Source organism: Lactuca serriola, chromosome 8, assembly GCF_051521515.1.
Source record: "Lactuca serriola cultivar US96UC23 chromosome 8, Lser_US96UC23_V15, whole genome shotgun sequence".
Lineage (NCBI taxonomy): Eukaryota > Viridiplantae > Streptophyta > Magnoliopsida > Asterales > Asteraceae > Lactuca > Lactuca serriola.
In genome coordinates, this window is record NC_136415.1 from 112,504,478 (window position 1) to 112,521,124 (window position 16,647).

General features: G+C 30.9%; 1 protein-coding gene across 1 annotated transcript; it reads left to right on the forward strand.

The window, feature by feature from the left end:
* Positions 1-4,640: 4,640 nt before the first annotated feature.
* Positions 4,641-6,284, forward strand: LOC145068398 (fasciclin-like arabinogalactan protein 4). Its single transcript, XM_079015363.1, has one exon. It carries the CDS (start codon positions 4,729-4,731, stop codon positions 5,956-5,958), a length of 1,230 nt encoding a protein of 409 aa, XP_078871489.1. The 5' UTR covers positions 4,641-4,728; the 3' UTR covers positions 5,959-6,284.
* Positions 6,285-16,647: the final 10,363 nt, after the last annotated feature.

Here is a 16,647-nt window from a genome sequence, read left to right on the forward strand (position 1 = left end):
AAATTCATGATGTAGTATAGGGAAAATGAATGGAATGGCTGATTCCAATGTGTTTTGTAAATGAATGCTTTTTGTAGCTTTAATGGTAATGTAATCAAGGGCACAATAGTAATGTAATCAAGGGTGCTTTTGCTTCCCTTTAATGTTTATTCTATTTTCTTTGTTTTGTGTTTTTTGAATTGAAACATATTTTAACTATAATGCTAATGTAATTGTAAGTATAAAGGTGATGTATAACAGTGAAGGTTTTTTTGATAAAACAAAAAAAAAATGATATTGGTATAACAGTGAAGGTATTGATATAACATTGAAGGTATTAAACTAAACAGGGGTTTATTGGTGAGGCTGCATATGAACTTGACAAATGGGACAAAAAAGAGGTCATGGTAAATAGGGGTACATTGGTCAACATAGGAAGAAAAACTGTAACTTTATCCAAGAAGGGGAACAAATGAATGAACTGTCTTCTATACAGGGGCAGTCCCTTATATTGCAGCAGCAAGACACATAATTCAACAAAAGGAAACAAAAGGGCATAATTGTCAATTTTATCATTCTGTTTTATAACCTGTCATTTCCGACTAGTTTATGTTGTATTATTATGAGATCAATGAGATGTAAAAACACATGATTACACCAGCATACGGCTAGTACAAGTTGGACGATTTTATCCCTTCCAACAGTTGATACATCCACATATCATTACAAAATTTAACAAGCTACAGGTAATTGAGCAAACTAACATTAAACAAACATTAAAAAATAGTTTTATGTGCAGTATGCACCAAAATATGTGCCTTTAAAAGTTTTAGGCATAAACAAACATAAAGTTTTATGTGCATTATGCACCAAAAGATGTGCCTTTTATAGTTTTAGGCATAAACAAACATAAGTTTTATGTGCACTATGCACCAAAAGATGTGCCTTTCATAATTCAGGCATAAACAAACACATGACCTAACTTAAATTAACTGGGTTTCCAATATTATCCCCAATACCGCCCACCCTTCTCTTCAACTTCATCTTTATGATTCTCTCAGAAGGGCCTTTTCTCTTCTTCACACTGCTAATGTTTTCCCTGCTTCCCCCCACATCAACAACATGTTCATCTGCGACATAACCCTCCTCATGGTCTTCAACTTCATCCGCCACATACTCCTCCTCCTGGTCTTCTACGTCATCCGCTACATACTCCTCCTCATGGTCTTCTACTTCATTTGCCACAAACGTGTCTGCTGGTACTTCATTTGTAACTGCATCAAGAGAAAATGTTTGTGTATTGTAATCAAGAAAAAATGGTTATGTGTATTGTAATTAATAAGCCAACCTTGGTTCAATAATGGACATGTTCTTTTCATGTGACCTTCTTGCTTACAGTGACCACATTTTGGAATCCCTCCTTTCTTACTAACAGTATGCCTTCCTTCTTCCTGTTCACCTTTGGTCTCCCAGGCAACCTTCTACGTCTTGGTGGCAAGATGGTATTAGCAACTACAGTTGGCCATAAATCAGCTCCATTAATTGGCTTTATTGTATATCTATAGCAACTTCCAAACATGCCTGTTGTGAACCAAACTGAAACATAGTCCTCTACATTCCCATTCAAAAACAATATTGTTGCAATGGCATGCAAACACGATATCCCACTAATCTGTCAGGATCTGCATGCACAAGTTCTGTTGTTCAAGTCAACTGCATATCCTTCATGCAATAATCTGGCCTCATATTGTTATGGACCACTTGGAGTAACTTCCCAATACCTGTGATGAAATATTATAGTAAATTAATTAGTTTAACTTAAGTAAATTAGCTTTTGAAGTAAGTAACAAACCTTTGTGCTTTTCCAAATTCTCAATCCTCCTTCTGATGGAGGGACAGATTGGCAAGTTCCATTTTTCTCCCTTCTTCTTTTGATTGAACATTCTCTCCATGACATAGACTCTAATTTCTTCAAGCATAGTTATTATCGGTTTTTTCCTTGCCTCTACAATTGCAGAATTGAAGGATTCTGATATGCCATTCTCTACGGCATCACAACACCTATCTTCCAAAAAATGCCCTACACCATGTGCTTGGATCTCTTTTCATTAAGTGGTCATAAGCATTTATGCTAAGTTGCCTAATTTCCCTCATTATAGCTTTAAATGTTTTTTGTGCTGTAGACTTCGCAGCAATCCAAAAAAGCCTCTTAAACTCAACACCCGTAAACTTTTCTTAAAGTTGGCATAAATGTGCCTAGCACATTGCCTATGCTCACTTCCTGATGTTCTCTCCTTTACAGCCTCAACTAGACCTTTATGCTGGTCAGAAATGATTGTTAGCCCTGTCCCATCTCCCAACTCAATGTCATCAAGTAGTAGATCTAAGAACCACTTCCAAATTTGCTTGTTTTCAACTACAACTACAGCCCATGCCAGGGGATATATTTGATTGTTGGAGTCCCTACCAACAGCTGCTAATACCTCACATCTACAAATACCCTTCAAAAAACATCCATCAATATCAATCACCCTCCTACACCCTTCAATCCAGCCATCTTTGACACCCTTCAAGCAAACATACATCTTCAAAAAGTACACTATAGAATCAGGCATAATATCTACATCTATTTGGACGGTTGAACCCGGATTAGCCCTCAACAACTCAGCACCATAGTTCCATAGCTTTTCATAGTGTCCCACCAAACTTCCCTCAATTTCATCCAATACAAACCTTCTAGCATTTCTACACTGCCCGATACTCACATTAAGACCAAAATTAGTCTTCACCAACGCTTTCATTTTCCTGTAACTAAGCCTGGGTTGTTCCAATATGTCACGAATTAACATTTTTCCAATCCACCTAAATGTGACAATTGACCCCAGATTTACTGCTCTACAACAATTATGTTCATCAATCAGTGACTTGATTTGGAATGAATTTTCTTGGCTCATCCAAGTAGCCCGCAATCTAAAAGGACATCATGCATTTCCTTCAACTTTACTGCACCTAACTAATAATATACTTGCATCATTTTTTTCATACCACAAATTGTAACCATTAGAAACAACATAATTGGTAATCATTTGCTTAAGTTCATAAGGATCACAAAATTTCATACCTAAGACAGGTTTCATTGTGTCCTATTGTTGGTTAGGATCATGAACAGGAAAGTAAACTTCATCTGTGCTGCCACTATCTTCATCATTAACCCCTCCTTTTGGAATGTGGGCCAAAAACGGATCTGTAGATTTCTTTAATGGAATAACTTCATCATCAAGTTCATGGTCCACTGATATATCATCTGACATGACTGAGTCTACATCATCCTCATATTCATCACTTTCTGTGTCCCTTTCTTCAGCTTTTTCTTCGTTAATCCACTCCATGACTGACTCTTGATATTCATCAATGTACACATTGATTTCACAATCATTGGCATACCCAGCATCAAGAAACCTTACATAGTCATTATCATCTCTTAGTTCTCTTAATCCATCTACCACAGACCGATTTTGAAGACAATAATATACATCAGTGCACCTTTCCTTGGTTAATTTTCGAAGCTGTAAGATGAACTCCTTAAACCCCATGTTTTTTAAATCAACTCCCGTAACAGATTTTTTCAAAGGATTAAAGTACACTAATGGCTTAGGGACAAAGTTCCCACCATGGTAAACATCGACAGTAAGCATACCTTGCACCTTGAGTGAAAAATCAGCGTGAAAAGCGAACCATAATTTCACCGTCTGTGAAAAAACCTCCAACGTGTTCTATGTGATTTTGATTTTTGCGAATGGGTTATTCCACTTAATAGAGGGAGAAGCCACATAATTGTTTATTTTTTTCTTCCCGGTAACATTACCTCCTCACCGGCAGAACCGGTTACCACGATAGAATCAAAGAGCAAAATGTGATTTTAGATGGTATTTTTTGAACAAATTCTTTAATTAGATGGTATTTTTTGAACATGATATACTTAAATGGTATTTTTTATACAAAATTGAAACATAATTATCTTTTTAAGTCATTTTCCCAATTAAAAAACACCAAACCAATATACCAACCTGAGATACCGAGTTTCTAATCCTGTATTTTTTTAATTGAATAATGAGAAAAACATGAGTGTTTTCATGGTAATACTAAAACATAATTATCTACTTTTCTTTCTACACAAAGTCTACGGAATTCATTGTTGGTATTAAATGCTCCACCTAGAATATTTTTGGCTATTTGCATTATACCGCCCAATGTTTTGTGAATGTTTGTACTTTTCACATCAACTTTCGTTACTTTTATCCATACTACTCATATTCATGTTATCATTTAAGATGGTCTACTTTCCCATTAGATGTCTATTTCTAAGAGGAATTAAATGTATGTTGTATATGAGTATACTTTTTCTTTAGAAAGTCCTGTAATCAGATAGAAATAAAATGACTATACGTTTCCATAGTTTCCAAATTTTTTATTAATCCAAAATTGACCTCTTAAGCAATATGCTTGGGTTTGTAAGCTAATCAAGCAGCGTAGAAAATAAAACAAAAAAAGGACTAAAATGTAGTGGCTGTGAAGTATAGGGACTAATATTGTCGATAAGCATAAATGTATGGACTTGATTTTTGATTTATCCTAATTACGGATGTATATGCTTTCAACAAATCATCATCATCATCATTCATTCACATACACCATCAACACCCGATCATCCCCCATCACTCTCACTAGTTCAGCTTCCACTCGATAGAAATGGCTGTTTCTCAACTTATTTCCCATTTCACCCCTATTGTTTTGCTATATTTACTCTTACACTCCACCTTCATCTCCGCCGTTAACATTACCCATCTCTTATCCCCTTACCCAGATCTCTCCGACTTCTCCGACCTTCTATCCTCCACTACCGTCGCCGCCGATCTAACCCAACGTACATCCCTCACTCTCCTCGCCGTCCCCAATTCCTTCCTCCGATCTTCCGACCTCATCCGTCGTTCCCCCTCCTCCACCAACATCGCGGACGTCATCCGCTACCATGTCCTCCTACAATACCTCTCTGTCCACGACCTCAGCCGCTTTCCTCCCTCCGGAAAACTCATCACTACTCTCTTCCAAACCACGGGCCGTGCCAGCAACAACTTCGGCTCGGTTAATATTACCTACGATGATAAAACCGATACAACCACCGTCCGATCCCCAGCCGCATACTCACAAGCACCAAACAACGCCACCGTAATCTCCCTAATTAAGAACCTACCGTACAACGTTAGCATCTTCTCCGTCAATTCACTAATCGTACCTTACGGTTTCGATCTACTCGCATCGGAGAGTCGACCGCCATTAGGGCTTAATATCAGTAAAGCGTTAATTGATGGCCACAACTTCAATGTGGCGGCGTCAATGCTCGCTGCATCTGGTGTCGTTCAGGAATTCGAATCTGATGAAGGCGGTGCGGGAATTACACTGTTCGTCCCGACCGACGACGCATTCTCCGATCTACCAGCGTCGGCGAACTTTCAATCGTTACCGGCGGATAAAAAGGCCGACGTCTTAAGGTTTCACGTGCTACATTCCTACTATCCGCTCGGGTCGCTTCAATCGATAGTGAATCCTGTTCAACCAACCCTAGCCACCGAGGACAAAGGCGCCGGGAGCTTCACATTGAACATTTCTCGGGTTAACGGGTCGGTTGCAATTAATACGGGCATCATTCAAGCCTCCGTAACACAAACCGTATTTGATCAGAATCCTGTTGCAATTTTTGGAATTTCTAGGGTTTTGTTACCAAAGGAGATTTTCGGGAAAAATGCCGTGCTGGAAAAATCCCCTCCCATTAGCGGCGCTCCGGCACCAGTTATGCCAATAAATTTATCACCGGAATTGTTCGGGCCATCATCGCCACCGGGGGAAATGCACTCTTCGGCGACGGTACGGACTGTCAATTTCGCTGTTTTATGTATAGGATTGTTGTATGTATTTGTATGAATTTTCTTCCATTTTGTCATCTTATAAATCAACTACTCTCTAAATTATTGGATGGAAAAGGAGAAAGAAAAAAAGTTTCTTTTTCTTTTCCTCTGCGTTTTTTACAGACAACCTTTTTAAAAAAAGCAGCCATTTTCAAGAACCATTGCAAGATTTCCCCCCTCTTTTTGTTGCTACCTTCTTCTGTTATTACTTTTCTTCCATCCCTATTTACAGACTACATTCAAGTTCATGTTGTTGTAAAGAGTTATTTCTTTGTTTTACAAAATTTGTTGTTTATTAAATGAAATTGAAATAACGTTGAATGAAACATGCATTTTATACAATTCTTTGATGCTATTTGAATGGTTGCCGTATTCAACAAAAGTATGTAGTATGACGTCCTACCTATAGGGTATTTGCCATTATTGTATCAATTACATTCATACAACCTTTTGAACTTGATATTGTGTTTACAATCTTTTAGCCAAATTAGGCGTATTTTTAATACTCTGTTTGACTCGTGTTTACCTTGAAAGCCGAATCAGTCTTATTTTATCATTTTATGGGTCTAGCTTGTTGAGTTCTTTTATGTTGGATAAAAGATTGATGGAGAAATTTAGAGTTGATGAAGTTTTCATGGTGGATTGGAGGGGGCAAAACGGCAGTTACGAGGGAGATGGAGGGGTGGAACGTGAAGGTGGTGAATTTGGTGCAATAATAATAATAATAATAATAATAATAATATACTCTTTATAATATAATAAAAATAAAAATAGAAATAAAAAGGGGTGGTGAAGGTGATAAAAGTGGATGACAGGGTGGAATGGACGGCTGTGATGGCAGACATTTATTCGGAGTTAGATTGCTGCCAGCACAGCACACTTGAGTTTTGTACGGTTTAGTTGAGTGATAGATTTATTCAGCGGTGCTGTGTCTGTCCTTGTCGTAGGTTGATCATTACATGGTCCAGTTATTTGGCCCAGTTCTAGGCTTGTCAAATGGTCCAATATAGGCCCATTAAATGAACTATCTGTGTTATTCTGTTAGAAGCTTAGGCCTTACAGCTATAGCCTATAGGCTGTTACAATTATATATATATATATATATATATATATATATATATATATATATATATATATATATATATATATATATATATATATATATATATATATATATATATATATATAAGAATGAAATTTATTTTCAGTCATTGTATATTTCAAACTTTTTGTTTTGAATATTAATATTTAAAGGCTATAATCAGGTAAAAAGTGTAGTTATCTAAAATAGTAGTCTGTTATTATAGAAAAGCTTACATACACCTACTATTTTACTCTTAAATCTATATATTTCGTGTCTAAGTCAAGATTTAAATCCTCAATTTTTAGCTGAAAACAACTATAAGCGATTTGATAAAGTAATAATCGATTAACATTATGGTATTTACATCTAGTTAATTCAAAAGAATATATAAAACATTTTTAAAGAAATGTAATTAGTAAAAGAGATATGATATTAGTTTTTTTTAGCTGAAAACAACTATAAGCCATTTGATAAAGTAATAATCGATTAACATTATGGTCTACCGTCTAAGTTTAAATTGGTGATCAAAACCATGTTTTTATTATTTTGACTTACATATAAAAATATCAACATTTAGGTATCTAAATTTAAAGCATATTAAACTTTGAAATGGTCATCTTCTAGACATAGAGTAGGTGTTCGTCGGTTTCCTGCTTGTAAATAGCTATGTGGGTCCATGTGGCCCTGACGTGGCGCATAGCACATATGTGTTCTAAAGTAATTGAGATGGCATCGGTTTTGTCGTTAAACATCTAAGACCATCCGTTATACCTACTACATACGACATATGTGGTGGGTGTCACACCAACACTACATTCCCTACTACTAATATGAGATATCTACCACTGACTTACCACTCCACCTCATTTTTTTTATTTAAATTAAATTCAAAAATACATTAAAACACAATAACATATTTTTTTAATTAAATTTAATTCAAACACACAATAAAACATATTTTTTTTTTATTAAACTAGCTTTTTATTTAACAAAACAAGATTACATTAAATTAAAACAAACAACATTAAAAAAAACATAAAAAACCTTAGAAAATACAACCACAAACAACTTAAAACTACTTTTTAAACCTTATTATTACTCACCAAATTTTGGGCACGCTCTTAATATTCGCCAACCTTCAACGTGAAGGCATTCATTATAAAAGATCATGGATATGCAAACTACTTCCTTGGAATCAAGTTGTTAAAAACTGGAAAAGTAATATATGCTAATCAAAGAAAGTACCCCTTGGACATATTATCAGAAATTGGTTTAACTGGAGCAAAACCAACATCTAATCCTGCTATAAAAAACATGTAGTTATGTTTAGAAGGTAGAGTTATTCTAAATGATCCCGAAAAATACATAAAATTAGTGGTAAAGTATCTTCATCTTAACTTCACCAAACATGATATAAGGTATGTTATCCAATAATTAAGTCAATATCTTCACTCTCCAACTAATATACATTGGAAGGTTGCATTACATGTATTAAAATCCTTAAAAGGATGTCCATCAAAAGGTTTATTCTTTGAAAAAAATTTAGAGAACATTAATATCACAACATATAGTGATTCAAATTGAGACACTTATTGAGATACTTGAAGATCATTAACACGATACTGTATTTTCATTGGTTCATGTCTCATACCTTCGAAGTCGAAGAAGCCAAAAATTATCTCAAGGTCATCATGTTAGGCTAAATATAGAAGTTTAGCTGATATTGTATGTGAGCTTTTATGGATCAACTATATTATGAGAGATTTGAAAATAAAAATGAATAATCCTGTTACATTATGGTGTGATAATTGGGCATCCATACATATCATAGAAAATCTCATATCTCATGAGAGAACTAAACACCTAGATATTAATTGTCACCTGGTATGAGATCAATACAAGATGATATTTTTTTTCCAAAATATATCCCAACAAAACAACAACTTGCAGATTTATTTACAAAAGCTTTATGTGGTCCACAATTTCAAATTCTTTTGTCTAAGTTGAACCTTCAATACATTCGCTGAGGTCCAACTTAAAGGGAGGATGTTAAGATTCAACACATGTATCAAAACGATTAGCAGTCAGTCGGTTAGTTAGAGTTATTCTTAGAAAGTGTAGACAAAATATAACAACATACTTTTATATTATAAATGTAAAGTTCTTAGCTCAATGATCAATAATAGGTTTTCATTACACTTTCAATTTTCTCTCTCTAAACTCAATCATATTATTAGAATCATACATAAATCACGTGGTTTACAATGGTATCGTGTGAGTCAATGAGTCATTAGTTTTTTCAATATACATGTTTACCTCTCCTACCATCCTACCTTCATATAGTGGTTATCTTGTATACATTGCATTTTCTTTCATAAAATAATGATATATTATTATTTTTAAATGTTGCTAAAAATAAGAATTGCTCTAAAATATATATTATTATGTGAATTTAATCATTTCTAAATCAATACAAGGAGACTTCAACGGTTAACAAAGAACATAGGCTATCTAGTTTATACTTAAATCATATATATATATATATATATATATATATATATATATATATATATATATATATATATATATATATATATATATATATATATATATATATATATATCATACATCATCATTATATACTTATAAAGGAAACATTTTTCCTTTCACCATATTAATTTGAAACTCCCATCATTTTTTCTTTCACCACATTCATTTGAAACTCCCATAACTTTTCAATTTCTTTCTAATAATAATTATAATTTGGTTAATTAGGTTAAATAAATATTAAACCTAATATATAAACTAAATTTCAATATTAAAATAATATATTTACTACTACTTATTAAATTATGTTTTTTAGCTTTTAAAATACTATATATTATTTATTAGTTTTAATATATTGTTGGATGTAAACCATTATCATTTTAAAGATACAATTTTGGAACAATTTGTATAAAATACTTAAATTATTAATTTAAATATAATATTACATGGTCAACAAAAATATAAATTTTAGTTTAACTTAAACAACCCAAAAAATATTATGTAAATAGTTAAAAGTGATAAATTGTAGTGTTTTTCTAATAATGATTATAAGTTGGTTAATAAGGTCAAGTAAATATCAAATCTAAAGTGTAATCATAAATAAACTAAATTTCAATTTTGAAATAATATAATATACTTCTACTTATACAGTTATGTCTTTAACTTTTAACATATTATACTTAATTTATTAGATTTAATATGTTGTTATATATAAATTATTATCAGTTTAAAACTGTAACTTTTGAACAGTTTGGACAAAATACTTAAATTGTTAACTTAAATATAACATTACAATGTCAACTTAAATAAAATTTTTAGTTCCACTTAAAAAACTAAAGAATATTTTATAAATAGTTAAAAGTGATAAATTGTAGTGATAAATGCAAAAACTAAATTGTAATATCAATTAAATTAAAATATTTCTTAAAGATATTTTTATAATCGTTAAAAGTTTCCAAATCAGTACCTTAAAATAACTTACAATAACAATAGCTAAAAATAACTCTATATATATGATTATACTGTTACCAATAAAATCAAAAAATAATGTTTGGTGTTTTAAATAATTATAATGATAGAAATTAAAATATTAAACAAATAAATTTTAAAAAATTAAATAACAATAGCCATAAATCTAAATAACATTAAACCATATATTATATTTAATTTTATTCATGTGTAACTCGCGGGTAGAAGTCATTCAAACGATTGAGATTATGAAGTTATAACAGATGTATATATTATCATATAATTCCAAATAATAAATATATAATATCAATTTAGTATACAAATTTAACAACAACGTTATTGTTATATTAAAAAAAACATATATTTGTAAAGATTTCAACTATATGGGTATTTCTGCGCAACGTGCGGGCATTCGCCTAGTACAAGTATAAAACTAGCATTTTTTCTTGAATCTCATGCATTTGAAACCCTTTTTTTAATTTTCTCAAACCACATTCATTTGAAACCCCCTTTTTTAACTAATGCAACTCAAAAGTTTTCTTAATTATGATTTAACACTTAAAAGTTTTATAACTTATATTATGTTTAATTAGAATTTAGTGAAATGTTTACTATAAAAGGCCAATCTTTTGTGTCTTTTGTGTTATATAAAATCTTACATGTAAGAAGGATTTGAAGATATTGTGATTCAAAAGTTTTCATATAGTTGAAGCATTCACGATCCAAATATGATGATTTGAAGAAATGGGTTATGTCGCATCGATGGTAACTGTAATATGATTTTTTCTTTCAACCAAAACAAATGAAGCTTTTCTATTCTTTCTTTATATTCAGTTTCTCACTTAATCTTTATATGTGATTTGTGTGTTTTACTCAATCTTGAATGTGACTCTCCAAACATCAATGTTTTGCTTGGAATATCTTTCTGCTTCTTCTTTTTCAAGAAAAATATTTTGATTGCAGGTTTGTGAAGAATTGTCATCAAGTTTTTATGGTTAAATGGTGTTAAATGAAGAAAGAAGATTCATAAAATGGATATAGGTTTTTTTGTTTGAGCAAAGTTGAGTAATGTTAGTTTTTTCTTTTGATTTAAATGTAGGGTTATGTAACATCTTTATTTATATATATTCTACCACTCAATGCTCTTATTTATTTGATTGTAGTTTTTCTATTTTGATTATGTTTATTTTCTATTATTTTTTTGTTGGGTTATCCTACACAACATATTTAAAATACAATATTTAAAAGATAACATAATCTTGAACATTTGATATGTAATTATGATAGACTTATCATGATATGTTCTTCATATAAAAGTAATTTATCCATATTACTACGACAAGAATTACATATGATATATATATATATATATATATATATATATATATATATATATATATATTCGTAAATGTCATATATGTAATTCTTGTCGTAGTAATATATATATATATATATATATATATATATATATATATATATATATATATGTGATTTGTTGGGTTATCCTACACAACATATTTAAAAGATAACATAATTTTGAACATTTGATATGTAATTATGATAGACTTATTATGATATGTTCTTCATATAAAAGAAATTTATTCCATATTACTACGACAAGAATTATATATATGACATTTACGAAAATATATATATATATATATATATATATATATATATATATATATATATATATATATATATATATATATTACATGTGATTTGTTTAACATGTATATGCACCTATGTATGTTATAAATTTATAATTAAATATCTTTATGTTTAATAATTGAAGGGATTAAAATAATGCATCAAAACCAATTATTTATAATAATAATAATAATAATAATAATAATAATAATAATAATAATAATAATAATAAATATACATTTCCAAGTACCACATTCATTTGAAACTCACACTACAACTCAAGAGTTTTCTAACTTATGTATATTTATTAGTTACAACTCAAGAGTTTTTAACTTATGATTATTAATTAGTAATCACTAATAACTTTTTATTTTCATTTCTTTTATAAGGTTGTAAATTTTTGCTCATTAAAAACATTAATGTATTTGAAAAGATTTGTGATTTAAATATGAAGAGTTAATATAAATGTTATAATAGATGTTTTTCTTTTTATGTTATTAAAAGTTATAATGTTTATTTTTCATATTTTTTTTATTATTCGTTGTATATATATCTTTTTTAATATAAATGTTATAATAGATGTTTTTCTATTTTTATGTTACTAAAAGTTGCAGTTCATATTTTTGTTCATACATTTTGTTACCCATTATATTATCATTCATTTGATATATAATTTTCACAATTTTAAACGGTTTATAAAATTATCAAATAATTGTATATATCACAATGACTTAAAAATTAAACTATAATGTTTAAGAAAACTAATATGTTAACTATATGTTTACTTTACTACTAACATTTTGTTTCAAAGTAGAAATATTAAATAATAATTTGGTAAAAGTTATTATTTTAACTATATAATTCTATTCTCGCACAACGCGCGAGGATTCGCCTAGTATATATATATATATATATATATATATATATATATATATATATATATATATATATATATATATAGAGAGAGAGAGAGAGAGAGAAAGAGAGAGAGAGAGGGAGAGAAAGAGTTATGTTCAAATGAAAACATTTCTGAGATTGAGAACATTTGAGAACAATTTTATAATTAAAAAAAAACATATCCCACCCACCCCCACTCCACCATTCTATCTAGACATATCGTTTTTCACCGGACCACCATTGAGGCCACCATACAACCATTGAGGTCACCGGACCTCTGCTAAACCAGTCAGTTCCTGATTTCACCCACCGGCGTCGAGCTCATAATTAAATATCTGTTCTGCAACCCCCAATCGACACCGAAGTTGATCTCTACAAACACGATCGATGGTAGCTTCCAGGTAAGGTTCTTTCAAGTCTATACACCTGTGTTTTTCAACCTAAATAGACTTGGTTTTATCATGAAATTCATGAAATTAAGCTTATGATGAACGACAAATCGGGTGTCTGATACTTAATCTCACATCATAGGAGACATTCTATCTGAATCGCAATCCGATATAGGTATTTTATAAGAATGTTTTGGATTTCAATGGTTGTGTATCTCAATAATCGAGGTAAAACAAAAATCAAATGCCAATTATATATACAATATAGAGGTGGAAAATACTTATATTTAGCAATCTAAGCAAATAGAGAGCGGAATAAAACTGGATATTCGAGCAGAAATGGCGGAATCTGTGGAGCTTCCTGTTCTCGATCTTTCTTCATCATATCAAATCTCCACCGCTAACTCACTCTGGTAGGTTCTTCTTTTATTGTTTATTCTTCAAACATATAGTTAATCTCTAAATTATCACTAATTTTACCAACTTTTCTAATCGATCGGAATTATATCTTTTACCCTTCATCTTGAGTTGAGTTCGTGTCCTCCTTTTTGTTGGTAATGATGGGGGGGGGGGGTGGTGATGGTGGTGGTGGTGGGTGGTGGTGGCGGCGGCGGGTGGTGGTGATGGTTGGTGGTGGTGGGTGACGGGTAGTGATAGGTGGTGGGTGGTGGTGGTTAGTGATGGGTGGTGGTGGCGGGTGGTGGTGATGGGTAGTAGGTAGTGGTGGTGGGTGGTGATGGTTAGCTGATGAGTGGTGTTAGTTATTGGATTTTTTATTTGCTTTTAAGTATTTTTTGATTTATATAAATATTATTTTATAATATTAATTAAAAAATTATATAGTCCAAATTTGTTCTCAAATATCCTCGCGATAAAAAGTGTTCTCGATTGAACGCTCCCCTATATATATATATATATATATATATATATATATATATATATATATATATATATATATATACTAGCCGTCTACCTGCGCAAAACGGCGGGCGGCGAATAATTTGATCTCTTTAGAGTTAAAACCATTTTGCGTTCATTTCGAGAAATGAATATTAAATGACATCTATTTTTCAAGAGCATTACCATACCATATTAAGGGGTGTTTGGCTAAGCTTTTTTAAAATAACTTATTAAGTTCCACATCACTATAAGTTAAAAAAGTGTTTGGATTAAAATAACTTATTCCGGTGGGGAACCTCTAATACGTCATTTTTTCATAAGTTACCCTACACTTACTTATTAACTTATAAACTAATAAACTAATAAGCAATAAGTTTTTTTTTGCCTAACACCCCCTAAATGGTTATTACTTCCATTTATACATATCCAAACCACTTGTATTGTTTATCGTCCTCTTTTTTTTTTCCTTAATTCCTTTATTAATTTAATGTCGTACTAAGTAAACCGCTAAAATATATAAATAATAGTTTATAAAAATAAACTTTTAGAATATCAGGTGTTGTGATTTAAAAGTCAATAAATAGGCCTTTGAGAAGGCCAAAATACTCAGGTATCAACTTGTTCATTGTGATTTTAAACCAAGTTTTGTCACAAATTAAAACATTTTCAACGATGGTATGTAATTCAAGGATTCATATTGATTTAGGTTCTCGAAACCTTAAAATATTGAACAAAATCTATATAGAACCTTATAATAAGGACAATAATCACTGTAATCAGGAAGTCCATGTGATGAAACTTGATATTATAAGGACCAATGATGAAAAATGTTTCATTTTTAGACTAAACAAGATGAAAAATATACAAACTACCTTAATCATGTCAAATCTTGTGTTTAATCGTTTTTTATTGCAAAAGTAAGATGCCAAAATATACAAACTAATGATAATACAATGGTCTAACTGACCCTCTTGGTTGAGTTCTTTGAACCTGCAAAGCCAACACATTAAAGAAACATAGTAAAAACCTTTTTAGGAACAAACCTGATATAATAAAGTCTTCATCCAATATATTTATAAGATAAAAATACAAAAAGTTAAAAATGATGAAATCAATTACAAGTAAGTATTAAAATAAAAACCTGTTAAGAAAGAGTCATCTGCAGGAGGGATATTTGAATCAACATGTATTTTCTGATGGTTTCAAATTTTGAATTATCCGAAATTTAGGGAAGGAGATAGAATTTTTTGAGAAATATAAGGATTCAAAACACAAGTTAAAATTAATATTATTTTATTGATGACTACTTGTACTATTAGCTTAATGATTTGAACGTCTTAAAAAAAATAATATTATTATATTCAATCTATTTTTAGAAATAGTGAGATTTCTTTTATAAGATAGTAAAGATATATATATATATATATATATATATATATATATATATATATATATATATATATATATATATAATAGGCTATTCTTTTTTTTTTTTTTTTAAATTGCGTTAGCCGGGATATGTTGAAGCTGCATAGATTATTTGTATTGTACCTACTATCATCAACCAATGAGAAAATATAGAATGAGCGTGTGGTAATAATTCCATATTAATCCGAATCAATCCATATGCTCCCATTTTTAATAAAATTCCGGTTAGAAGCATACAAGTACTGTAATGTGCCTCTCCGTGGGTATCTGGTAACCATGTATGTAGGGGTAGAATCGGTAATTTGACAGCAAAAGCAATAAAAAATCCAATATAGAATATTATTTCCAAAGCCACAGGATACGATTGATTCACTGATGTTTCAAAATTTAATGTTGGTTCATTAGAACCATATAAACCGACACCCAGAACTCCCATTAAGAGAAAAATGGAACCTCCCGCCGTGTATAAAATAAATTTTCTGGCTGAGTAGAGATGTTTCTTTCCTCCCCACATGGATAGAAGTAGATAAACCGGAATTAATGCTAATTCCCACATGATGAAAAAAAGTAAAAGGTCCCGAGAAGAAAATGATCCTATTTGACCACTGTACATTGCTAACATCAAGAAATGGAATAATCGAGAATCCCAAGCCCTTGCCCCTCATTCTTCGAGAACCAGAAAGATCCTTTTCAAGTTTGAATTTGTTCATTTGGAATCTAAGTTCTTCTACTTCATTTTTATTTACTTATTTTATTTTCATTTTTATTTACTTATTTTATTGATTTTTATTTAATATCAATATTTTTGCCTCTTTTTTTATATTATTCCTTAAGTCCCATA